At 37.3% G+C, this 27,294-nt stretch overlaps 1 protein-coding gene and 1 long non-coding RNA gene across 6 annotated transcripts in view; one reads left to right on the plus strand and one right to left on the minus strand.

Annotated features, from left to right (window-relative positions):
- LOC127977475 (forkhead box protein P2) overlaps positions 1-27,294 on the minus strand; it is a 98,966-nt gene that overhangs the window by 54,873 nt on the left and 16,799 nt on the right. For 4 of the 5 annotated variants that reach the window (XM_052582348.1, XM_052582374.1, XM_052582368.1 and 1 more), the window contains exon 4: positions 3,277-3,454. The exons of the other annotated variant lie outside the window; for it this stretch is intronic. In XM_052582348.1, the coding sequence (XP_052438308.1) occupies positions 3,277-3,444 (168 nt within the window). In that variant the 5' untranslated portion in view covers positions 3,445-3,454. The remainder of the gene's footprint in view (positions 1-3,276; positions 3,455-27,294) is intronic. 5 annotated transcript variants of the gene reach the window in all.
- On the plus strand, positions 10,789-13,275 carry LOC127977501 (uncharacterized). The gene is made up of 3 exons (XR_008158250.1): positions 10,789-11,040; positions 11,930-12,066; positions 12,799-13,275. It is a non-coding gene; the product is annotated as an uncharacterized LOC127977501 (long non-coding RNA).

Here is a 27,294-nt window from a genome sequence, read left to right on the forward strand (position 1 = left end):
TTATATACAAACACACACACACACACACACACACACACACACACAAGTGTGGAAGAGTGGCTAATAAAAAGTGCAGAACTGATCTAAAAATGAATAAACAAATAAATAAAAACAGAAATATTTTAAAAGCCAATGGTATATTTCTATAGTATAAAATACTGCTGAATATATAACTGAATTCTAATGAATGAAGGTAAAATGCAAGGTGTGTGGATTTTAAAATGCCACTCTTTTTACTAATACACCTCAGAAAACTTCCTCTCCAGACAGGAAGTTAAATTGCAGAGCATGGCTAACTACACTATAAATCCATACAGTCACAGATTACTGAACTACAACAATCATCTAGAGGTTCTATTATATCACATCACATTATCCACAGATCGATGCAAACATTCTTGTATGCACACACCATTCTACATATAGCAACATTAAAACTCATTTAACATCAGCCTTAACAGGGCAATTTGTCATTTCTAGGTGTGGTTTTTTTCTCCTGAGTTAGAACGTTTGGCAATGGACAAAACTATTAGATTAAATGCAATTACTATCAGTTATTTCTAATTGGATTCTTTCATCTCTCTCTCTCTCTCACACACACCAAAACTCAGAGATCTAGGTGGTTATTAGGCGGATGTGTAGGAATTCTCTGACTGTGGTGTGTGTGAGAGAGAATTGTGCAGGAAGTGTGTGAAGTTAACAGCACCTGGCCTCCCTTTAAAAAGCCTCCCGGGGCCAGTTAGCTGGCCCACTCATTTCAATGTGTCTGTCTGCGCTCTTCCGCTCGCTCTCTGTAAATGAAACATTGTCACTCTCTCCACTGTCTCTATGGCACTTATCTCTCCTCTCTTCACTCTTTCTGCTTACACTGCCCTTTTCTTCCACTCTTAGTGCGGATTATCTACAGACAGATAACAAAATCTATTCAAGCAATATGCAGCTATACAGGAATAATACTAGTGATTATTATTAACAAAAATTAAAAAAGAAAAACAAATTTATAAATAAAATTGAACAATATAATAAAACAGAATACATATTATATATTTTAAATACTATAATTTTATATTATGTACACATTTATAATAATATTTATTTTTTAATTCTGTTTATGTGCACAGTAATAATAAAAACAATAAAACTGACAATATGAACTATTGCTATTAACAAGTAACAACAATAACAGTGATTAAATAATAAATATAATAATAGTCATATATAATAATTAAAATAATCATCATCATCCTCATAATAAATATAATAATACTTGTTAGATGCTTCTGTGGCTAGCTGTTTCATTGGTTCTTACTGTTCTGTACAATAACACTGAATCTACAATTTATTCTATATTAATTAATTTTGATTTGCTTAAATTTATTTTAAATGTACATATTTAAATACACATTCATAATTATAAAATAAATATTTTATTTTTAATATTTCTAATTGCTTACTGCAACAAAAACATTTTATATAAAAACAAAATACACTACATTATTTAAAATTTTGCCAATTCATTAGAGTTCATAATATTTAGAATTCATAATATTTTAAGATTTCAGTCAGATACTGATCATAACAATTACATTAAATATATAATTGTATACACATTTAATTTTGTAATATTTTATGTTTATAATAGTAATATTAATAATAAGAACATCATCATCATCAACTAACAATTCACACATATAAACTATTATCAATAATGGCTTAGATACAAGTTTACAAGAACACTTTTGAAGAGCCGAGCATTAAGCACCAGACAGTGATCTGTATCTCACACACGCTGAAATGTGCAGGTTAAAACAGAAGTCAGTAATGAGAAAGCGGGGGGTGGGGGTGGTAGGGGGTTGACCCCAATCAGACGCGTGTGTGAGACACACAGAGAGAGAGACGGCCGGTGTGATGATGAATGGGAAGAGAGGCCGTGAGATGGGGGTGCTGTTGTAATCACCAGCTGGAGAGGGTGGCTATGAAGGAGGGGGTGTTCGGAGGGGCCCACAAAGAGCCGCAGGACACACTTCACTCTGCTACACTGATCCTGTCTTACCCACAGGCCCATGGGCTGCTTTGAGTCACATACACACACACACACACACACATACATAATAATATAAAAAATAACTAGCATTTAATAGCTATAAATTTAAGCTTGAGCATAAAAAAAAAACTAAATACAAACACTAATACTAATACAAGTATGATAAAATAATACACTACATTATAAATACACAATAAAAAAATATATAAATATTATTAAAAAATACATTAATAAAATCAATAATTTTGGAATTATTTGGTCCACCTTAAAGTATTTTAGTAGTATAAACATTCACATGGCAACCAAAAAAAAAAAGGTAAAGTATTAAACATCTTGCTTAAGTCCTTGAAAACAAAACAAGCAATGCCTGAGGAATCACACGTTCTGTTTTCAGACACACACTCGCATCCAATGACACGCTTGCGAGTGAATAAGTGAACACACACTCCACACCGCCAGCAGACTAACCCTGAGCTCAGCCTGACCTCTCATGCTGCTCTTTTGGTGAGCTGTCAAACCCATCTCTCACTGCACCGAGACACATACAAACATACAGAAATATATACAACACACAACTGCGTTGCTTTTAAAAGTCTAATAATTATGTATATATATATTTTGAGACAAATACAACAGGCACTGGTCAGTTGAGGTTTCTGGAGTGAACGAGTTGCCTTGCAGCCCATAAAGTGTTGTGAAGTCAAATAAGGAGGCCCTCTAGTGGCCACAAACAAAGAAAAACAGGAGCAAGGCTCCGTATTTCACACAAACACACATGCACGGCCTTAGCCGGCACACTTCTTGCACAGAAGCACCAAAACACATCCCAAACAAGTCAGAAACAACCCAAGATTTCTGAAGATTTTCTACAGCCAGATTTCTGAACAAAACTCTTGAAATCTTAAATGATTACAAGTGAAAACTAAGCTTAAATAAACACTGCCAATAAATACTCAAATATAATACAAACAAGAATAAAACAATAAAACAGTCCAGTTCCTGTCTAAATGTGCACAACTGAAGAGTGTCAGTCAAATAGCTGCCTGCTGAGCCCTGTGTGAAAGCAAACGAGAGAGAGAGAGAGAGAAAGAGAAGGAGGAATTGGGAGAGAGAGAGAGAGAGAGAGAGAGAGAGAGAGAGAGAGAGAGAGAGAGAGAGAGAGAGAGAGAGAGAGAGAGAGAGAGACAGAGTGCAGCGGATGACAACGGACAGGGGAGAGAGACGCAACTTACCTGCTGTTGTTGCAGATGCAGCAGCTCGACTGCGCTTACTTCACTTCTCGTCTCCCCACTTGATCTTCCATCTCTACTGCCAGCATCTAATTGGCTGCTTAGGCTGCTCATTCCATTTTGACTCATTGAACTGTTGCTTATTGTCTCATTGGACGACTCCTGCATCATGACTTAATACCTAGAAGTGATTAAGAGGCACCGGTTAAGGCTCTTGTTACAATCCCCTTTAGTTGGCTCCTAAAAAAAGGAGCGGGGTGGTGGGGGTTTAAAAAAGAAAAACTGGGGGCAAGAATGAAAAAAAAAAGCTTTCCATTATCAACCCCTGCTCACTTTGCAAATTAAAGCATTTACGGGGGGAGGGGATGGAATTATGCATTCACTGTGTAAATGAAGCAATACAAAGAGACGCACATTTCTTCCTGCCTTTTATTTGCTTGTTTTCACATTTTTCTTAATGCATGCTTCTAAACGGTTTTTAGTTTTTTGCATATCAACCATCACACACACAGATAAACATCACATAGTGTGTATAAAAATACATTTAGTGAATTTAATGTGGTGTGAATAATTTCAAAAGGAACATATTTGAAATCTAACACGTATGAAGCCAGGAGCCTTTTTTCCCTGGTCAAACGTCTTAAAATATCCCTGTTGTGTCTCGTCTGAATGGAGTTGCTTAATGACGCACAGCTAATCATGCAAAATTAAAATTTGCTACAGGAGGTGAGGGGAGAAGAGGGGGAATTACAAATCACATGCTTCTGTACAGTGATGAACGATATAATGGTCTTTTCTTTCAGCTGAAGCTAAATAAAATTTGCCTGCTAGTCAAATGAGGAGAGAAAAAAGCTCATGTCACTTAGCACAGTCCACAGAGCACAATTAAAATTCAAACACCAAATTCAAAAAGAACAAAAATCGCACGTGTCAATTTTTACTCTGGCAAATAAATGAAAAGATATTAAATTAATTTTCCCTGGCATCTATTAGATATGAAAACAGGGGAGAGTGGTGGCTTTCACAAATACCACTAATGATTGTGCTAAAAACAGCATAAATTATGCATATTACCTCTTCTCTGGTAATAAATGTTTTATCACTTTTCCTGCATAAATGTTGTGTATGTTCACAGGATTTGTAGAGATCCTTGCAATAAATAAAAGAATCATCCGACCCAACAAATGCAATTCAAGGTGTGTTCAACATAGCTAATACACCCACAAGAGCCTTAATACACACACACAGATACACTCCGTCATTCACTTTTTCGTCATTCGATCCTCCTCCTCTCTACCCATTACACATTTTGTTTCTCTCAGAAAAGGACGATGGGCCATCTCATATTTCAGCGCATTCAAACATAAACAATATTAATTATGCTAATTGCAAGCATGCACAATAAAATATCCCTAATCTCGTGTAATGTTTAGAAGGGATTCGTTTTTCCAGCAACACTTTCATTTATTTACCTGACAGCTCCGCCATCCTTCTTTCCACAGATTAAACACATCAATTTTGTCACCTGCTACGTACGGACAATTAGCAGCGATCTTTGAACGAGAGCGTACAGTATGCATTGGTCAACTTGGGAACAAACAAAAGTGCAGAAGATTAACAGACGAGGAGAGAGAGAGAGAGAGAGAGAGAGAGAGAGAGAGTGTGTGTGTGTGTGTGTGTGTGTGTGTGTCGTAGAGCGTGAGGGCTGACGAATCTCTCCTGAAGAAACACAAAGCTGGGTAGAGATTAGGCAACTAATAAGTATTCAAATTAGGCATACATTTTACATGCCCCATGTTTAAAATATTCAGAGAAGAGCTGCTTGATTGCCTTTTAACTCAAATTTTATGAACATCATAATGGAGTGTTTTTTAATGCCACAATAAAGGAGACTAAAAGTTTAGTTCTCACTCTAACCTGGAAAAAAAAGCGCTAATTAAAATTACATTTCAGATCACTGTAATCCCAGTTTGCACTGTGGAAATTCAAATATGATTTCTACGACTGATCATTCCTAGATTTAAACACACATTTTTTAAATAAAGAATAGATTATATTTTCATGTAATACTGGGAAAGAGGAGAAAAAGAAGAAAAAAAATCCCCTTCAAATTTGGTTTTTGGGTTGGATGACGTGGAATACTGATCCTTTCAATATACAAACACACATTATTAACACAGTATCCTTTAAATCCACATGATCCACAACTGGCGTGTAGGTGTCTAAACGAACGTAATGCTCATGCAGATGTATGCAAAGTGTATTCAGAGAGATCAGGTGCTGCTTTAACCTTAATGACAGCGGTGAGATAAATTAATTAGCCATCTGAAGGTAGCATCCAAATCTGCCAATTACAATGTCAATTAGAAACACATCCTCGCTCGTGATAGTTTCCACGTGATGGAGTGGACGCGAGGGGGTCTTATGTGTCTGAATGACACTGAGTGAAGGAGAGGGTCTAGTACAGTACTGTACCGACAGAGAGATGGACGCAGTGAAAGCGTGAGCATGAATGAGAGAGAGCAAAGCCAGCACCCAAAGTCTGTCTTTGTTCATGTCTACCGTAGGACCCCCGTTTCTCTGTCTTTGACCCTTGGGGCCAACTGTCTGTCATTAAACACATTTTGGCAAGTCACTGCGATAAACACAGAGCCTGTGAAACTCCATTACCCATATCATCTTGATAACAGTCATCATATAAAAGTAAGTCGGTGTGTATTCGAGAAGGTTGATAAAAACCCAAATCGCTGCGTTTCTGGAATAAAAGATGTTATTTGAATCATTTCTTTTCTCACTGTGTGTTTTTTTGTGTTTTAAACACTGTAACAGTACCTTGCAATTCCTTTCTGGCTGTGCAAATGTTTGCTCTTGAATCATAGGCTGTGCAAATATGTCCTTTCCATCAGGTGAAAAAATCCCAGACAGGATCCTGACAATGCATTCAAGGGCTACGTCTGTGATTTCAGGTGGGTGGGTTTGCAAAGAAAGGTGTGGGGAGGGAAAGCCACAAATATAGCCCAGATGTTTCTCATACACACACACTCTCCTCATCACGGAGGAGTAAAGTTACTCACGCTCGTTTGAGCTGAATGGATTTTACAACCGCAAACGTTGCCTCATTATCAAATGCGGCACCCTTCTTATTGTAGCTGGGATATCACAATTCTAAGTTCTCCATCATCATAAGTGCTCGGAAACTGTGAGATATGTTTTATACATGTCGCTGAAAAGGGGCACCGGAGGGTGCGACTGTGACATTAACACATTCTCTCTCACACACACACACACACACACAGAGAAATCATCCACTTTTGCCGAGATGCACTACATTTTTTCCCTCCCGTAGAAACCGGCGGCCCTCTCCCTTGATAGGACACACAAAACAGACCTGAAAAAGAGCTTGATGATTATTTCAGGGAGGCATTGGAAAGGCAGACTCTGTGATCCAAGAAGCCTAGTCATTATCAGTGCATTGCTCAGGTGCCCAGAATCCTAACATTACAAGGAAGGGGGAAAAAAGACGGGGGAAAAATACTAAAAATTACATTTCACAGTCTGCTAGCTTCACCCGCTCTGATTCAGTTAAGATATGGATACCATTTAAAATAATCACAAATTCTGTGCTCCACTGAAATTAATTCATCATTGCCATAAGTTACAATGCATACAAAATAAAGCAGCGAGGCTCTGCTATTCTCCAATATTTAACAGTCAGGAATGCTTAATAAATCAAAATGCCAGCTTTGGAAAATGATGATGCAAAGTCTGAATTTCATCCTGTGCATATCTGTATTACATGTGAAATTGAGAATACGCCAATTAAAAATGCCACTGAACTGTTTAAAAGTTAAACAATGCATGCCAGCAGTCTTTTTTGGCTCCTTGGGGTCGCCGTACACCGTTAATGACTCCCCTCTAAACCTGAATGTACTGTAATATTACAGAAACCCTCTTCTCAGATAGAGGGATTTCAAAGCAATTCACAATGGACGAGATTATAGAGTAAAAAGAGCATGAGGGAAATCATATTTATACTACGAGTTCAAAAATGAAAAGGGAGGATGAACACATCGCTTTTCAGGATTAATAGTATGCAAAGTAACCGAATCAAGTGTTGTTATCAGTGGTAAAATGAGAACATGTTCAAGAAAAGAAAAAAAATAATAATTCACAATAAATAGACCATCTGGGCTATTTACATTAAAAGAAGGAGAAAAGGAGAGGGAGATGAAAAGAAAGAGAGAGAGAAAAAAAGCACAGACTAACAGGACAAAGAAAACCCTGAAGAAGCTCTGAAACAAATCCTTGAGAAATAAACACACATAATTCATAAATGCTAAACAACGTGACCTACAAAGCCAGAGTTTCGTTCATATTTCCCAGCACTTCCAGAAAAAAATAATTCTACCCAGCAAGCACCTCCCTCTTGTACGAAAGCAGCCTCAAAAGTGGGTGACTAGACAGTGACGCTGGTATCTCATCAAGCAGTCCCTGCGCTTGCATTTTGGGTAATTTCTTTAATTAACTCAGCTCACCTAATCAGCAGTAATTGACCTATAAAAGTAGGAGGCCCCATTGTCTGCTCCAATCATCAAAGGCTGGAAGAGAGAGTCTCTCCCTCACTCTCTTTCTCACTATTTATCCATCGTCTTACACTATTTACCTGTCTCAAATGCATATTTCATTTCATTTCATGCCACAATTATCCTTTGTGACACCGACTGAGTGTGGGGCGAGATGAAAAGACTTGGGGTGAAGGGGGGCAAGTGCGTTCGCCCCTGCCTGGGACACGCAGCCACGTTAACGATTGGGACGGACGTGGTGCCGCCACACAGACACGAAGCCGCGGAGAGACATAGCTCATGGTGACGTTTCCACTTATTTGAGGCTGATTAGGGTCATTATGTCGCAACGCTCTGATTTATGTTGTCATTCTTTCGGCCCGGTCCTGCATCGATAGATCTTAATGAATTGGTAAATAAGGGTGAAGATTACACTTGACAACACCCCAACATTTCTCATTCATACCCGACAAGATTTATGTAACCAATTAGGGTGGTAACAGGCGAGATTGGTCAAGAGAAAAATAATCTTTCCCGAGGAAAATTACCCCCGAGTCTAAAACCTAAAAAAAAATAGATAATGGGCAGTCTTTAAGGGAGACTTAGTCACAGAGCGAGAGCCCGGGCTGAAGGGTTCTCAGAAGTGCTTAAAGAGGGAAGCAGTTCTTGTAAGACTTACAAATAGATTTTGTAACCACACGACTGCAGGAACTTGAGCACACGCATGCCAACTGCACACATGCTAACTAATCAGCCACCATCTGCATTTCCAAACCAGAGGCCATGAAATCAATGGATTAAAAATTAACCTCTCTCCAACAAAGAAGCACTTTGATGTGCAAATGTGAACTCAAGGAGGTAGATTGCAAACTAATACAATGCACACACACACACAAAAAAAAATACAAATCAATCATTTCTCCATGACTTCACTGTGTGATGATGCCTCGAAATAAATTTGCATTTTTTTAATAGTCTGTTATTTCAATTATTTAATTTACATCTGTGTGGCAAGAGTAACCAGTCGACTCATTTTACATAAAAATATCAGATAAAAAGGCTGATCATCAATGAGCGCAGACAGGCCGAGGAGAACCCGGAGGGATGTAGGACAACAGAGGGAGGAAAAACGAGAGTGATGCTGGCGTCGTCTCATCCAGTTTCCCCCTTCAAGCACATGCAAATAAGGCTGTGATGCTTAACTGCATCATTTATGGGGATAACAGCGGCATCATTATTATGGGACACAAATTAAATTACATCACAATTAGCATAACAAAGTGATTGGTTAAACTTTCAAAACAAATACCCGCCTTGGCTAATGAGCGATGTTAATTGCCACATACAAAATTAAGGTAAACACATATGTATTTTTTTTTTAAATTGATATTACATTTTTTTGTTTGTTTATTGTTTTCTTTTTCAAGAGATTGTACAACGAGTCATGAAAAAAGCTCAATGAGGGGATTTGCATAATAAAAAAAACCTAAATATGCAGCATTTAATTTGATTGCACTAAACAAGCTATTACACACAGACTCAGGAGAACAATGTAAATTATCCATCTGATTCTGCATACAGTATGTACTAATCACGCAGCTCATTATACATCAGGGTATTAAATTATAAAGAAGACCACATTCACATGCCAGCACAAAGCCATATAAAAACTTAATAATATGCTCACAATAGCCCAATAGGAAGCGTCGCTCACCCTTATGAATATTTAAGTAAACAAATTATCTGCCTGCCTGTGATAGGGATAATTAGTATATGAGGGCTAATCATTTTACTAACCCCACCTCCAAAATAGGACAGGCTCATTTAAGCTTTAGGTGACTATGAAATCTTAACGGTTTCAAATAAATAAATAAAAATTATAAAATCATTAAAAAAAAAAAAAAACACACCTACATCTAATTAGAATTTTACAATTATTAGCCAACAAAAATTACAATAGCTGCTCATAAAACTACTTAACTTTTAATAAACAAAAAATTACTCAATTTAATTTCCCATCAGCAAACTGCAAACTCCACAAACACTTCACTTCAAATAAAATCACCTACTAGGCAAAGTCAAAGCACACTGTTCTTCAGCACACACTCACACACACTTAACGCCACACGCGCACACACACACACACACACACACAAAACCACATTCATTATCGCCGTTGCCATTATCACCAGCAATTAACCCACAGATGAAAGCAGCCCACAAACCAAGCCGGAGCACGGCCGTGAGGAATGACAGCAAGAGTGAAAAGACCCGATGGATGGATGAAAGTAGAAACGCATGGATGGATGGAGGAAAAGGTGGCTTTATTACCTGCAGGTGAGCGTTGTGGGACAGCAGGCTGGAGAGGGTGTTTCGCGGAGAGTCGGGGATCACGGGGAAGAGCATGCGATTATCAGTGTCATCACTCCAACTGTGTTTATACAGACTCGCATCATAAACAAGCGCCTCTTTGGCCCCATCCCTCATGCGTCGCTCATGCATACTTAAATCGGCAGTGCATCCATAAAAAAAAAAAAAAAAAGACCCCATCTCCTGACAATTATTCCTTCATCTCCACTTGTCACCGAGCAATTACGACAGCGCACAGACAGGGCCCAATAGGAGACGCAGGGCTTTGGGAAGCTGTGTGAGCGGCCGGGAACGAGGGGAGGTGATGAAAAAAAAAAAGTGCCTGAAATGGAAATATGTCACCCTGACCTGGAGCTTTTCTGCATTTTGTAATGCACTAGAAATACTGGCATCATTAGCATTAAATCTCTCTGAAAATGATCTAAAAATGCAACTAATCATTGAAGGTTTTACTGCTTCTGGGCTTCGTAATCTAAAAATGCTCTTCAAAAAAGTCCTTCTCCCTGACTTTTGTTTTTCTTTTTCTTTTTTTAAAGAAAGGAAGTCTTTCGTCTTGCTGACCGAGTGCTGACTGAAAGAAGCGAGTGTGTGTGTGTGTGTGTGACTGTGCGCACCAGTGTCTCTCACACAGTCTGTGCGCGGAGCAGAGTACTCGGATCGCGCTCCACCAGCAGCCTCTCGTTGCTCTCATTTGAGCACGCGGCTCGCGGCACACACACACGCACTTTCTCTCTCTCCTTCTCCTCTTTTTCTCCTGCATTCGGACTCCAACTGAGAGAGGATTTAACACACGCGGCTAGTTGTGGAGGACATCCTGAGCCCCTAAAAACACGAGGTATGTGTTCCTGTATTTTTGTATTCATTCTCGCTAGAAAGTGATTAGCCAGCATGCGACCTTCTTGTAAGTCTGCAAACAAACTAAGCATGCTTTGCGTTTTCCAACAATCTCAGCCGGAAAGAAAAAGTTAACCTACCTTTTGAAGAATGACACACAATCCCACTGTCTGAAGGTAGAGACATTTGAAGATATTCTTAGAAGCCTTGAAGCATTAACTTGCATCAAAAATGAGGAATAGGATGCCACTGGTAGGCAACAGCATCAGCGCAAGAAAAAAAAATGGGGGGGGGGGGGGGTATACAGAATGAAAGAAAGAAAAAACTAGCTGACGTTCACTGTCAAAGCCATCATCAGTGAACTATTTACAGCAGTATTTACACGAGCGACTCCTGCCCGATCACGTCTGAGAAACCCATGGCATTTTTTCGCCTGTAATTAAAACAAATCAAGCAGACCTCTGATTGTTTTGGCACCCGAGAACTAATCGTACACAAAAATCAGCGGTTTGATTGATTGAGGAGGAGGGGTGGCACTTCTTTTTCCTGTGTTTCCTTTTTTCCCTTTTAAGATAGATGGAGGGCTACTTTAGCAAGTAGAGTGGTAGTTGAAATAATAAATAAATACGCCTGATGCTTTCCTTATTAGGTCAAGCTAACCCCAAAAAAATCCTAACGAGGGAAGTATTTTTTGTCCTTCCTTACGAGGAAGGACAAAAAATGCTTGGAAGCCAGATGGGTTTGCAAATTTGTTTTTACACATGCATATTTGCTCATTTACTGCATGTAATTAGACCTTCAAAATCGTTCGTTTTTGTATCTGTTATTTGTAAACTACTGGTTTTTGTCAACTCTTTTTTTGCCTTGTTCTCTCGCCCTGCATGCCACAGATGTTTCTCCTAGCTGCTCCCGCAGATAGGAATCCGCTCACAGAGACGAGAGCCACGCTCTCCCCTAGGAGAGGAGTACAAAGGCCAGTCTAATGCAAAACCAAGTCCATCTGCTGTTGCCACATGGAGATTGAAAAGTGAGGGGAGCATTCACGCAGACACCGCTGGAACATGAGCGTGGAACCCGCTGTTGGTAAACGGGAGAGACGTGAACGAGCAGATTATAAATACAAAAGACTGACGTAAATGCACATGATTTATATGGAAATTTATATGGACGACGAAGCAATTTTCTATTCAATCTCTTGTAAAATCAATTACCTCATTTTCAACTCTAGAAGGTCTTAAAAATATGCACACATCACCGTGAGCAAGAACTTCCACGTTGTGCATGATCCACCTAAGCCAAGCATGATAGATTTGTTTAGCTAAAAAAAAATACAAAATTCCAATTGACCAATTGAGCTCCCCGCTCGGAGCATGATATAACAGGTTCAGAGTAGCATATTATCTACCAGCTCTACTAGAACATATTTTAACTGTATGATATCATTAGAAACCGCTGAGCCCGAGTCAATGCTGTTTGCTGGGCCTCCACCCCTGCAGACTAGGGCAAATGCTCAATGAGGCAGTGTAAAAGGTTGCAATGGCAGGCATGGCAGTGTCTCAGCATCACAGCAGGAACTGCGTCTAATGAGTCATATTTACATTTCTACCCAGTGCTACAGGCTACATTGTGCTCTAACCTTTATTTCATAAGACAAACAGGCTGCTTTAGCTTTTAGAGCTTGTTCGCTTCTCTCAGTTCTCACTCATATCTGGTTTTAGTCTCACTTAACTCCCTCTCTTGTTTTCTCCTCATTTCACAGGGCTTTGGACTGCAAGGTCAATGAGGACAAACAATTCCAGCAGCGGCTCTCGAGCGCATGCAGAAGAAAGTGTCGGGTGATGGGGGATGGACTCGTGTGGTGGCAGAGCTGGTGTCTCCGAGCGCTGGCATAATTTCCATGGCAGCCCTTCTTACTATTAACTTTCAATTAAAGCATACACAAAAATGCCCTGCCCCAAGCCTCTGGAATGTGTCAAGAGGGGGAAACCATGTATTTTTGGAGCCACAACACCACTGGGATCATTCATAGTGACAAAAATCACACCACTGAACATCTAAGCCCTGTTTTTATTTCACAATCACACCAGTGAGAACACCAAAACCACAAATGAAACTCATGCATGCTAAATATTAGTGATTAATGGGATGTTATGTGAACCATTATGTCCCTTGGTGGATTAACAGAGGTGTTACCTCCCCCTTGTGTCAGTTTTTCTAATAAAATTTTTTGGATGAATTTTAGTAACACTGTATTAAACAAGGTGCACAAAATTAATTTGCAGCCATTTAATTTTACTACACATAAAATTGGCTAAAAAAGTCTGAGATCTCTAAGTAAAATATTAATAATTTTTTGAGAAATTATAACTTGTTGGAAAAAATAAATAAAATACCTTACTACCACATTCAGACATATTTTTTTTAAATAAGTCTCTTATGCTCATCAAGGCTGCATTTATTTGATCAAAAATACAGAAAAAAACTAAAAATAATCTTGCAAAATGTTATTGCAACAAAATAAAATATAAGATATAATTTATTTCTGTGATGCAATGCAGAATTTCAGGATTCTTTGATGAATAAAAAGTTATAAAGAACAGCATATATTTAAAATATAAATCTTTTCTAACTATATAAATCTTTGCTATCACTTCTTAGAATTTAACACATCCTTGCTGAATAAAAGTTTTAATTGCTTTCAAAAAATAAAGAATAATCATTTACTGACTGAACTGTAGTGAATATTGTTAGAAAATATTTCCATTTTAAATAAATACTTTAATAAATAATAATAATAAATCAGCATATTAGAATGATTTCTGAAGGATCATGTTACACTGAAGACTGGAATAATGATGCTGAAATTTCAGATTTGCATCACAGGAATAGATTTTAATTTATAATAAAATAGAAAAAAAAATTACATTGTAACAATATTTTCCCTGTATATTTGATCAAATAAATGCAGTGTTGATGAGCATAAGAAACTCCTGTAAAAAGCATAAAAAATCGTTCTGATCCCATGAATGGTAATGTACCTAATTAGATTCAATTTTGAAATCCATATTTTCAAATAAACCTAGTATGTTGGTATTATATCAGTCACTCTGCTCTGTAGATATTGGCATAAGCCCTTGAAAAACTTCTATTGGTCGACCACCACTAAATACTGAGCTAACAGCAGATTAAGCTGAGCTAGTGTGCACTCACTAAGAGATGTGTGTTTCAGGACTCACAGAAACACTGGCGGCATTAAAGCTGTTCTCTGGCTGAGAGTTATGTACTTGAGCTCATCTCTACCTCTGATCCATTCTGCTGATGACTGACTGTGGAACACACTCCGCCTGTAAACAGCCCTAATAAACTCTCAGCCGAGGGTCTGCCTGTATCCTAAGCACACACTTATTTGCAGATGTAGAGTTTGAAACAAAATGTGACTCTCAAACACTACAAATGTAAAAATATCTAGTCTCTGGTCACAGACAATGTAAATCAAACATCTTCTGATCAGCTGCTGTTTACCCAATTTTAGATTGTCAAATTAGTCAATAACAATCAGCTTGGTTGAACAACAGAAGGTTCCTTGTGTCAAAATCTACAAACAGTGTACCAAAAATATGTAATAATAATAATCTGCAATGAAACAAATGCATATATAATTATTGCTATTATATATATATGTGTGTGTGTGTGTGTGTGTGTGTGTGTGTGTGTGTGTGTGTGTGTATATATATAAAAAAAAATTGTGCAGTATTTGGATCTCATTTTGTTAGGCAAAAACTGTTAGCCTGAATGCACTTAGTGGCTTTGGATAGAAGCATCTGCTAAATGCATAAATTTAATTTAATTTCAATTTTCTTTCACTATAAGATATAATGATAGAAAATGAGACAACTACTGCAAAAAAAAATTAACATACATTTAATTACAATTTACAACATTTAATTAAATATGAATGAATCTATATTATTATTAATAAATGTATCTGATTGCTTTTAATTAAATTATAAAATATTTTAAACAAAATATATATGCACTTGTTGGTAATATATCTCCATTTATCACCATGCCATCTAAAAAGACAAAATTGACAATTTACTAATTATTTGTCCTTGTCAAAAATCAGCTTTGCTTAGTTTTAGCTGAAGATAGTTGCATCTATGGTGATCAGGATGTTCTTATCGTTTGACAAGGCAAGAAATAGTTTGAACTATACATAGCTCTATTTTCTTGTTGAGTTCCAAAACGCAAACAAAACTGAGATTAATGACAAATTCATAAGACCGCCCTCTGTTCTTCTTAATGATGTTCTTCATCGTCAATCAATATGAACTGAAATGGACCATTAGGGGACACTGATTATATAACAGGCAGCTAAACATTATAATATACTGTACTTAAGCGCCACTGTACCCATGGAAACCTCATTTTGCCTTGCATGGCTGAACCTTAATGAAGTCCTATTAAGTAGCCTATAATGATAGTGTCCAAATGTATTTGCATATATACTTCAGTGGGCGAGGGAGGGGGAAGGAGCAAAGCTCAACAATCACAACAGCACAAGATAAGATGTGCATTTAATCCACAGCATTACTCTGAAAATAACAACCCAGAGCCTCATAGAACTCAGAGACATTACGCACTTCAAAATAAGCCGCTATCTGTGCCGGTAAATAGGCTACATTTGGTGGCACCTCCATTAAAAAGCTAATTAAGCTCAGGGGCCGGGAGCGAGAGGACCCCGCGCAGGATTCCTCACATGTGACTTTCATTTGCGACCCTGGCAGGACTCCCGACAGGACATCCCAAAGAGAGTGTTTGCTCGACTAAATATCAACAGGCACAGCGAGTGGCCCAAGGAAAAGGGCCCTGCCTTCAGTTCCTGTTGAAAACAAACCAGCTCCAGAAGCCTGGTCGAATGCTCTGTGACGTTCTCACGCTCTCTCATTCTCAATTTCTCAGTTTAATGATACCTGCTCCACTCTAGCATCTGTAGGGAGGATTGAAGTATACATTTCAGTGGAGAAATAAAAGAGATAGAAATGACAGAAGTCAGACGGTTCAAGCTGACCGGCCACTTCAAACAGAAAGCCCTGCAGAACGAGACAGACACTCCAGGTTAAATTGGCTCTTCTGTGTCTATCCTTAAAATGTGGGCTCCTTCAAAAGCGCATTTGAATTAGATGAGTTGATGAAATCAAAGAATAGACTGTGTGGATACATTTATACAAGCAAATGCAGCTCACAGCAGTTTACCTGTTATGCAGCAGATTGGCGGCAGATGAAAGCAAACTGAATGGCAGTTGACTTCCTCTCTCGCTCAAGAGATATTATCATACTGTAAAGGCTGTAATTTGTATTAGCGTCGCATTGTTGGAGAAACGCAGGTAATGAGTATTTGATTCGCTCGAAACTACCAAACTTATAATATGATAAAAGACAACATGACAAGTATTCAACGATGAGAACTCGACACGTTTGTCCACCAAAAATTTTGTTTAGTTTTTTTAGACTCTTAAACAACGTTTTTTTTTCCATTCTGTCTTATAACTCAAAACAAAACAAAAAATTGATACCATTTTGTTTTATTATTTTATCAACATGGCAAAAACAAACAAACTAACAAAAAAAACTCTAAAAACATTAATACGTTTGTTTCTCAATTCAAAAGATAAAAGACTGAAGGTAAAGAAAAACATTGATCCCTGTGTTGAAAAATAAATAAACCTTTTTTTTTGGTAATAAACTTAACACTTGTCAAGACAAAAAAAAATTAGACACTTAAACAACTCAAATTGTAAAAGAAAGCAGGTTTTTTTCTCTATAATAAACTGAACAATACATTACACCCAACTTTACAAAAAATAAATAAATAAATAAATAAACAACTAAATAAATACCCAATTTTTTTAATCAAATCAAAATGAAACTGATTGTTTCATAAAATACAAAATCTAGTAAATAAGAAAAATCTTCATTTTTAAATGTCCGAAAAACTTGTGCTTTGTCGGCATAAATCTTTATTCTTCAAATTAAAATGCGTCAAGCTAGATTTTAATTTACTACCAAAACACCAAGTCAATTTTATCTATTTGCTTTAATCAAGAGGACAAAAACTAATCACAAAATCACACACGACACTTCACATAGTTCTGCTTAAGACTGGTGTTTAATAATTTGGGGGTAGTGATTTGAACAAACGCTTATGAGACAATGAAACTGGGCTTAGTTTGTTAAATTTGCAGCTGAAAGCAAATAGATTTACAAAATCTGATCACAATACTCCAACATTTCGATATATATATATATAAATAACAAAGACTGAGAGAAAAAGAAAAATATAGTGATAAAAAGCAGCAGGAAAGTTGGAAACGTCTTAGCTCTTCTCACATTACACCAGAACCCCAAAAGTACCACAAGCTACATACAATCCAGAGGTTGATTCTATTCAATCAGACAGCAATTACTCCAAAAAAAAAAAAAAAAAAAGTAATGGCATCCCACCAAAGAATAATAAACTCATTATAAGGAAATTTCAATCTTAAACGTTCTCCATGCCACAGCTAATTTAAACCTAATTTTTACTAGCCACTAATTCAGAAGGGGGGTGGGGATAGGAATTACATCTGGAGGTAATTCACTGTACAGAGGCTAGCCATAAAAAATAAAAAAATTGTTAAAACCAATAATACAATTATGAGGGGGGGTCTGCTGAATGTTTTCATAGTGCTGTCATCGAACAGTTCAGAGAGGTGTGAATAGTGGCAGATTTCGACAGAGATCCTGAAGTCCTGATAAAGTCCCAGATGATCAGATTCTAGTGAGGTGGCAGTATTGTTTCGACTAGATGGTCTCACCCCACCACCGATATTTAAAACATCTCATGCTGGATCACCCGCCTGAACATCTGTGTCAACACAGGAGAAAATCTGAAGCAGGGAAAAGTTGTCTGGGTGCATCAGACAGGCTGAGAACACAAGGAGAAGAGCAATTCCCAACCTCAATCATGACCCAAATGGGTGTTTCTTTAACTATGAGCAGTTTTATCGTTAAAAGTTTTGATCTTTATTAAGGAGTTCTTTTTGTCTTATGAATGTCACATTAAAATTGTCTTGGAACCTTTTTTTCCAAATGTCTTTTTTTTATATAGACCAGATTTTATTGCCTTAGGCCATCCTTACAAATATTCTTGTTTGCCGTAACCAGACCAACCCTGTCAATTTAGGACGGACTCAAATTTTTTTATTTTTTTGTCTGACCACAATAAAATAATATTAATTATATTTTAGTAAGTATTGTAAATATATAAATTGTCTAGGCCTACTTACAAACAAAGGCTACGTTCTTTCTTTAAAAACAAAACAAAAAAAAACATTATGTTATGTTTACACGGATGTCACACTATGGCCTGTGCATTCGCTTCGTCTCATATTCTCATTCACTGTCAGAGTCAACAGATTTTTTTATATTTGTAGGAAAGTTACAAGTCACTGTGGTGTAATTTCCATCACAACCAACTATTAAAAATACTAAAACTAAGTGTACTTAGCCATTTTTTATTAATTCCATTAAGATTTTTTTGGGGGGGAAATTGTATATAATAATATGCATTTAGGACACATACAATTTTAGCTGAATGAAATTAACCTTAGCAAGACACATTTTGCAGCAAAAGTTTTATTAAAATGTAATTTTTACCACAAAAAGCGGAAAAAAAAATGTGTAATTCAATTTTTTGCTGCATAAAAATTGAGAGTGTGCAAAAAGTGTTTGTCATCGTTGAAGAAATGCCCAAAAATCGTACATTAACAACCTGCGAACAAGCAGACAGGCTCCTTGAATAGTTCAAACCCTAAAAAGACTCGAAGTGAAAAACTAAGACTTGATGGTCTCATTTGTAGGCATTGCATATACACGTCGGATTGGAAATGAAAAGTTTGGACTCCAATAATCTACAGTGAAAAGTGACTAAAAGAAGACATTTACATTCGACACAGAGCCTGACTGCCCCTTCCTCAATCCCAGCTACCCCCGTGTCCTCTTGAACAGAAAATGTGTTTTCCAAATGAAAATAAACGGAGGCCGGCCAGTTTGAGGCAGTTAAATTCAGGAATAGGAGATCAAATAAAGAGTCCTGTGGCGGCTGAAAAGAGAAATGAAATCACTTCTGAGGAGAGATGTACTGGGTAATAAAATCACTCCTTTATATCTTCCTAAACGGCACATGTTCCTGTGGAGTGGTTAAGCTTTGGTGCGGTTGGTCAAAGACAGTATGCAAGTGGTAATTTTTACTTCCTTAAGATCTCCCTACCGTTATGCTTCTTAAGTCTTGCGCTCTGCAATTTGGCAGAAATGGCAAACTCTTTTAACATCGAGTTTGAGGAAAACTTTTGGCCCAGAATTGCTTTAACAACATGCGGTGAACGAGAACTTCATATTCCATTAGCCGAACATAACTGGAGGTCATAATCAGGTGCCTTTGATGACCCGTTTCCATTATGGTGGGTACGGAGGATGAATACTTGCTCTTGATTGGACGCAGTCAATAGTGCAGAGTGCAAACAAAAATCATCACAGGAACAACCGCTTTGCTCTGAATCGCTTCAATTCATCTATTCGTCCATTGACGGCAGAATTATGGTGCATTACAGAAAACACGTAATTGATTTGCCTTTGAAAAGGTAGCCACAATAACTTTCAGACCACATTTTAGACAGCTATATTGAAGGGCATTAGCAAACGGAGGAATACATTATAATTTATAATACAGTGGTTATTAAAGTCCCAATAAAAAGGGTTTAGAGAGTGGAATGATTCACTTATCAGTTTGCTTGCATGGTACTTGAAAGCAGCCCTCTTCTGTCATTTTAGCCGCAAAAAGTAGCCTGTGATGACATTGAAAGCAGCACTGCATGTACAAATTTCTCCCTGATGCAAATGGTTTCCATTAATTCCTGGAATGGAACAAAATTTGTAATTGTTTATGCAAAAGGATGGAAAAAAAAATTAAAGAACAAAATAAGAGTTCAAAATGGAAACATTTGCTATAAAACATGTACCATTCCCCATGTAATTTTCAAATACAGGCCAATCAAAGACCGTGAAAAACTTATTAAACGGCAGTTTCTATTCAAAGAACAAATTGCTCTGTACCGTAAAAAAGCTTAGACTATTTGTACCAGAAGCTAAAGCACAGTAAAAGGGCCTTTCAAAGCCATAATAAGCGTTTTTAAATAAGCCAAATAAAATATCCCCAGAGAAGTCAGGAATTAAAATTAAAATTATATGTAGTAAAGACAGAGGTTGACATGGGTTTCAAAACCTATACTGTACACTCTACCTACTGTACCTTTTCAAAATGTATTATTTAGGTACTGATATGAAGATTTTAGGTACTAATATATGCATCTTTAAGGTACTTGTATGCACACATGCAAATATAAAATATAACACATTTTATACTTTTTCTTTTTATTTAATCCAATTGAAATCTAATTGAATTTTTCACAAGCTATTACCATGTTTACACATGTTGATGCTGTTCACCTGTGAAGTAATTCACTTGTCCACTGACAGTGTCATCTTAGTGAGCATTAACTGATTAATTGCTGTGGAACATATTTAACACACGATCAACACATTAAGACAACATTACAGCATCTGAAGAATCAAACTCAAAACAGAGGAAACTATGAACATTACAACCACGACCCACACCTTCACACGTCCGAACAAAAGCCTACAGCATACTTCCAACTTTTTTCCCCTCATTAGGAGTTCGATGAGTACAAGTCTCTTCGCATTTTACTGGATGGAAAGCAAAAGGGAAGGGGGAAAAAAGAAATGCAAGGATGTTCTGACAGTTTAAAAGTACCCAATAGCTGCCGTCAGGTCATCTAAACGCACATCCACCTGCCCAAACAAACTAAGACACAACTTCAAATTTATAGCTGGACTGTTAGCTAATCCGTCCATTGTTCAGATTCAGAGTCTCTGCCCCCATCGCCCTTTCTGCTCAAACTACAGCCCTAGAATAGCAACCGAACCCTCTGTGCCAGTACCAAACGACAGTAATCAATACCTACAAAAACCACAGAAACATGCATGATGCAAATTTGCCATCAGAGAAAGAGATGAACAGCAGTAGACACGCACTAAACGGGGGTCTTTTTTTTGGCACGGACAAATCCAAGCTTCCCAAAAGAACACATAACACGATGCACAACTAGAGTCAGGAGTGGTCTGTTTTGAATGCCGCACAGTCAATTTCCTCCTGACAAATAAATGCATTGAGGTCGATGGTTGCCACCAAAGTATGAGCCAGAAATAAATTAAATGTATTTTAATTATTTCAAAAGTGAAAATAAAAAAAGCATTATGCTGGCACACGGAAAGGGGCCATCATTTAAATTCACCCTGACAAGTTGCCACAGAATCAAAAACAAATGTACTTTAGCAGCTAACTTTGTTTATTAATCTCCAGCAGTTCTGATGTAGCGATAACACACACCATGCACAAAAAGAAATGTACACATGCAAATTATAAATGCAAAGCTTTTGCAATGGGACTTGAACTTTTCACACCTTTCAAAGCCGCAGAATTGGCTGCGTTCAGCCTCTCTGCAGCTGCTTCTTTGCACTAAAGCAAGACAGTGTCATATGAAAACTATTCCTCTACCCAAATCACAGATCTGGTCATTAATGAAACGCAGCCTGCACAGTGAGGTCATGATAAGTCTACATTTCAGCAGCCACATATACAGAGAAAAAAAAGCTTAATTCCATAAGAATAGAGTAACACACACACAAAAAAAATAATGTAAAAATCAGATTCCAGTCCCAAGGACAGGGAAAAATAAATAAATGGCAGGGAACAGTGAGGCTCCCTCACATTTTCCCCCACGCTTTGCAAACAACCGTCAACTGTTGCTCAGAAACAGCGCTGCTTCACAATGAGAGCAGACTAAACAAACTGATCCCGGCCAAGACAAACGCTCTGCAACTCTGCACACTCACATTTCAGGACGTCTCAGCTTAATTGCCAAATATCAAATCTCACAATGGAATCCGTCCATTTGGCAGGAACCCCATCAGCAGACCTGATAAAATGTTATTTAAAAAGTGCCAGCTTCGTCCCATGATGAGAAGAAAGTATTTTGACGGGATTCGAGTTTCGGTTGGCTCTTTTCTTCATTTGTCGAAAAGAGGTAGACCAACTCTACATAGTTACATTCGAAAAATCGAAATGTGTGAAGTGAGTTAAAGACCTTAAAATCAAGTTTTATGGCTCTTAGTCCAAGTCTCTCAGCTTTGAGGTCTTTAAGCTAGTGTAAATATATATATGCGCATTGGTATTTTCATATTTGTTTCAACATTTAGTTTATAGACTCTTAAAAACATTTTATATGGTTTATGTCTATATGAATATTACATGCATTCTAGACGGCATTTGTTTGGACTACAAAAACTATGCAGTGCAGCACGAGTCATTAAATTCTTTTTTTCCTGGAAGAGACTAAATATAAATAAAAAATGAATCAGTTTCATATGGGACTTTTAAAAAACGCCACACCTCAATCTGTGTCTGCACAGTAGAAATTCTTTTGAGCTACTGGTACATGAAGTTCCTGGGCTACTGAGGCTACCAATACAAACCAGAGAGGATGAGTCTCTAACCATTTGAAGACAGAGAGAGGATGAACACTATCAGGACTACGAGGGCAGGATAATCACTTTGTCACTCTCATGGCATTCTGTTTATCTCTGACTTTCTAACTCCCAGACCCAAAAAACTTCAAACAACCAAAATACCAGCACATTCATAAAACAGAACAGAACTGCTGGGAATTTAAGACGAAGAGAGAGAGTACACACACACACACACACACACACACTTTGTTTGCACAAAGGTAGCAGACCTCAACAGCAGATGGTAAAATTAACATTTCAACAGTTCTCTTCTTTCATGTAGGTCTCGGCAAAACCGCCTTTTTTTCTTTTTTTTTAATGTAAAGGCTAGGGTTTGGAAAGATGCAAGGCTAGAGAAAGCATCTGGAAAAAGGGAAGGAGAATATTAGCTTATTGCTCCTGATGGTCCTCCTCTATGAAAAATTAAATAGGTCTGTTTTGCAGGTTTGGCTCTCCGGAGTCAGGAAACATCATCTCAGTAATTCATATGTGCTAGAACACCTGGTGATGAAAGAAAATAAACTTTTTGGGGGCTTCTTTAAATTAGTCCACTGACTTGTCACTTATTCACCCTCATCTAATCTCATCCGTCTCCCCTCGTTAGTGTCCAGGTGAAGTTGACAAATACATTCAGGAGAAATAACATGGAAATAACAGTGCTTTTCATAAATTAACGCATTTCAAAATTGGTAAAAAAATAAAAGATCAAAACACCAAAGTGACAGGCGTTCCATTCAATGGACTCAAATGAGTCTGAGTAGAGGTCATTAATTTGGACACATTTATGGCTAAATTACATGCGTTTCACCTCTGTGACATTTTAAACGCAATTAAAAGCTGGTTAAGAAATAGTGCGGACTTCCTCATGATGAGGGAAATCACTGCAGTGATAAACATGCAAACGATGTCACGCTGGTGGAGAAGATTGAGGTTTGAAAGCCCCATTTACTTTTGGGCGATTATGTATTTACCAGTACACAGCCTTCAATCTCTCGCTGTTCACCCACCACACATCACTCAATTACACGCCCACCTTTATTTACGAAGGTGTGAATGATGATGGGCTTGAAGCGTCCATTCCACCGAGTAAGCTTGTGTCTAAAAATCATGAGTTGGACAAGCAGCAATCCTCCTCGGAGGTAGAACACAGCTGGAGCATGTCAAATATCAGCCCTACCATTTGGCTACGACGATACTGTAAACTGTTCATTAACAAAGTGTCTCCGACCGCAGTTTTACAAGTTGGCCCCTTATAAATTGATGAGTTGGAGGAGATGTTCCAGATGAAGATGAGGGGTCTTCTGAATACACAGTCTCGCCAGAGGACCTCTGGATTTGGATTGAAATGAACTGTGCTGGAAACACTCAGAGCGCTATTATGTTTCGGCGTGTTGATGCAATTATCATCTGAATGCCTAGCAGCATCGGAGGAATCTAATTTAATCATTTTAAATGGATGAATAACCCCAAAATCCTGCTGTAAAAATATGCACAGCGATAAATGCTGGAAATTCAAAAATAAATAATATCTCGATTTAAAAATCCAAGAAACAAACAAATAATTATGAAAATAGAAGCATAACTTATTTAACGAAATTAAGATTTTAATTTAAGAAAGTGTAGATACCAAAACTACTTCACTACCTCATTTTAAATGGTCCTGCAGCAAGCTAAATAATTTTTTAAATGCACAAATATTTCAAGTAGTCACTTAATATTGATATGCTCTTAAATAATTAAATAAACTAAAATAAACAGACTTCCAGTCCGTTTTAATACACAAAGTGCAGCTTGCTTCTTCTGGACTGTAAGATCTCATCTCAGGTTGTGTCACCCACTCTGGACAGAGTCTGGACTGTATGATCTTTTTCTCCAGGATTCATGCTTCTATGATGGGCCAGAGTTTTGAGAAGCCTTTGGCTCTTTTAAAGCTCCTGCTTTTTCAAGTGTTCTCAGTCTGCATAAAACAAACCCTTGTTGATCCAGCCAAGGGGGTTCAGGAGAGCAAAAAATGGAAACAGTGCCATCCAGTGATGTGTCTGGGCATTCCTCAAGTGCGGACCTCAAGGCTTGATTTCCAGGAAGCCCACAGACTGATATGTACTCTGGCAAAAGCCTGTAATCTGTCATTTCTTCTTTGTGGTGACTAAAGACTAAAGAATTGTCTCCACGGAGCAGTGCGCAAAACACATCATAGTGAATAACGGTAAGACCCTGCATATGTGCGAGGCTTTGAGCTGATTCTCAAGCAGCGGTTTAGCAACTGTGAAGAAAACCAGAACAAAACTCACCTGTCATACTGTAATCTGTGGCACTTCAGGGGAAAATAAGCAGGCCGTTACAGTCCTGAATACAAAAAGCATCTGCTGGTAAAACATTGGCTGCTATTAACTACTACTGATCTTAATGCAATCTGATCATCTAAAAACAGCATGACATTAGACCATCTCATAAACTTGCACTCAAAAGCATCTGGGCTTCATTTATAGTAAGAAAATATAAATTTTTGTGATGCAGACAACAAGGATTCTCCATTTAAACCTCACACACCATGTTAAAATCAATACTACAGAGTTGAAACCATGTTCATGTTCTTAATAGACATTCTTGGTCGTATTGTGCATAAAATATTATGATTTCTAAAAAAAACTTTTCTTTTTGACTGTCATTAAATTGTTGTCGTTGATTGCGATTTCACTTTTCCAACATCAGTTAATGTTGCTGTTTGAGCATAAACAATATCTGCAGAGTTGCGTGGCTGAAAGTTTAATGCAGAAGAAGACATTGTCTTTTAAAATTAAAAAAAAAACAGCTCATAGGGACTACAACCAATTACTTCCAGGTTTGTGACATCACAAACCCAAATAAACCCCGCCCCTGGGAACATGGAACAAAGGGGGCGAGGCCATGCTGTGCTGCTTTAGAGAAGAGGAAGAAAAATATGGGTGCACGTAAAAATCTATTCATATATGAATTGCTATTCTGTCTTCTAACAATTCTAAATGGATTCACAAGTTTCAAAATAATTGTTCTAAAGCAGCACATGTTCCTGGCATTGCCCTGCTCTGTACACGCTCTGCATCTCTCTCTCAATCAGATCACCAGCTCAGCTCAAACAATGAACTGTTCCATTTACACACTTATTTTCCATGGCTATGAGAAGCGTTATGCATGCAGAGTACAGTTGCCATAAAAAATATAATACAAAATATATAATACAAAAATTCTAATTCTGTATTAAAGCTTTAATCATGATCAAACCGCATATTAAAAGCTAACATAAGCAGTAGCATTTACAAATATCAGGGTATCTAAAAGTATGGGACAACAACAAGCAAAAAGTACACCATTAAGAGTCGTGCTTGCACAGATTCTGCACGAACGTCTTCACGAATATCCTTTGGGTCACAATCTGGACTCAAATTGATAAGCAACATAGACAACGACATTGTTTACAATAAAACTGGAGCACAAATTAGCTAACCAACTTCAGAGGGAGGGGCTTCATAAAAGCAGAAAATAATCTTCGTGTTTATATAAGAAAGTACAGAGCAGTGTAGAATAAAGGTAAAATTATGTATACATTTTTTTTTGTTTTTTAAACAAAGCATCAACACATGTTAGACTGCACCCCATAAACAATCAAACCTAGAAAAAGTCAACCTCCCCTTTAAGTTCTCTATTTTGTTTTCCAAACCTTACCTTTCAAATGATGTATAAAAAAAAAAAAAAAAAAAAAAAACAATTCCAATAATATATATATATATATAAAAATACATTTTTGGATTTTTACAATCCAAAGAAACGCCTTTTTCTTTTCTGCAATTTTTCTTTTTTATTTTCCTGTTGCACTTGAAAATACACCAGATTATGGAAGTAAATACGTTTTGAAGACTTTTAAATGGTGATTTTTAGATTTAACAGCATTTTTAATATTTTACTGCAGTGTTCACATCTGGAAATTTGCATTTAAATGCTATTTTAAACATGTATTTATCGCTTTTTGTGTACTTATACACTATAATAAATATTACATGCTACATAAAGCGTATAGTGTAGTAGACAGAACGATTAAATTTGCATTTAATTAAACCTATATAAAAGCTAATTATATAAATAAATGAGAGATTGGTCTGCTAAAGAAACATCAGAGGAATATTTTGTCCAATCCTCCCCCTTACTCCAACTCTAAATCTATTGATCTGTGAAACACAGGACTCAAGGGAGGAGATTCACTTAATATTATACAACTAATCATGAGTTGAATAATGATCATACCATTTGGTAATTAAACGTCTTACAAACCATTTAACTCACTGTACGTCAGAAAGGGCCACCGGAGGTCAAAGCAATTGTTTTTTAACTTTTAGTTGTGAATCAAGGGAGCGAAAGGGAGGGGGGTACAAAAAATAAAATAAAAATCATGCTATGTGACACAAAGGTGAAAACATGTTGATGGTTGTTAGCAGTTATACCGCTAATCCTCTATGCTGTCAAGGCAATGAAAGGAAACAATTTGAACAGGGAAAAAAAACACCTATTTTTCATGATAAAGTGGGTAAATGAT

The sequence above is a fragment of the Carassius gibelio genome, chromosome A4 (genome assembly GCF_023724105.1).
Source record: "Carassius gibelio isolate Cgi1373 ecotype wild population from Czech Republic chromosome A4, carGib1.2-hapl.c, whole genome shotgun sequence".
Taxonomy (NCBI): Eukaryota; Metazoa; Chordata; class Actinopteri; order Cypriniformes; family Cyprinidae; genus Carassius; species Carassius gibelio.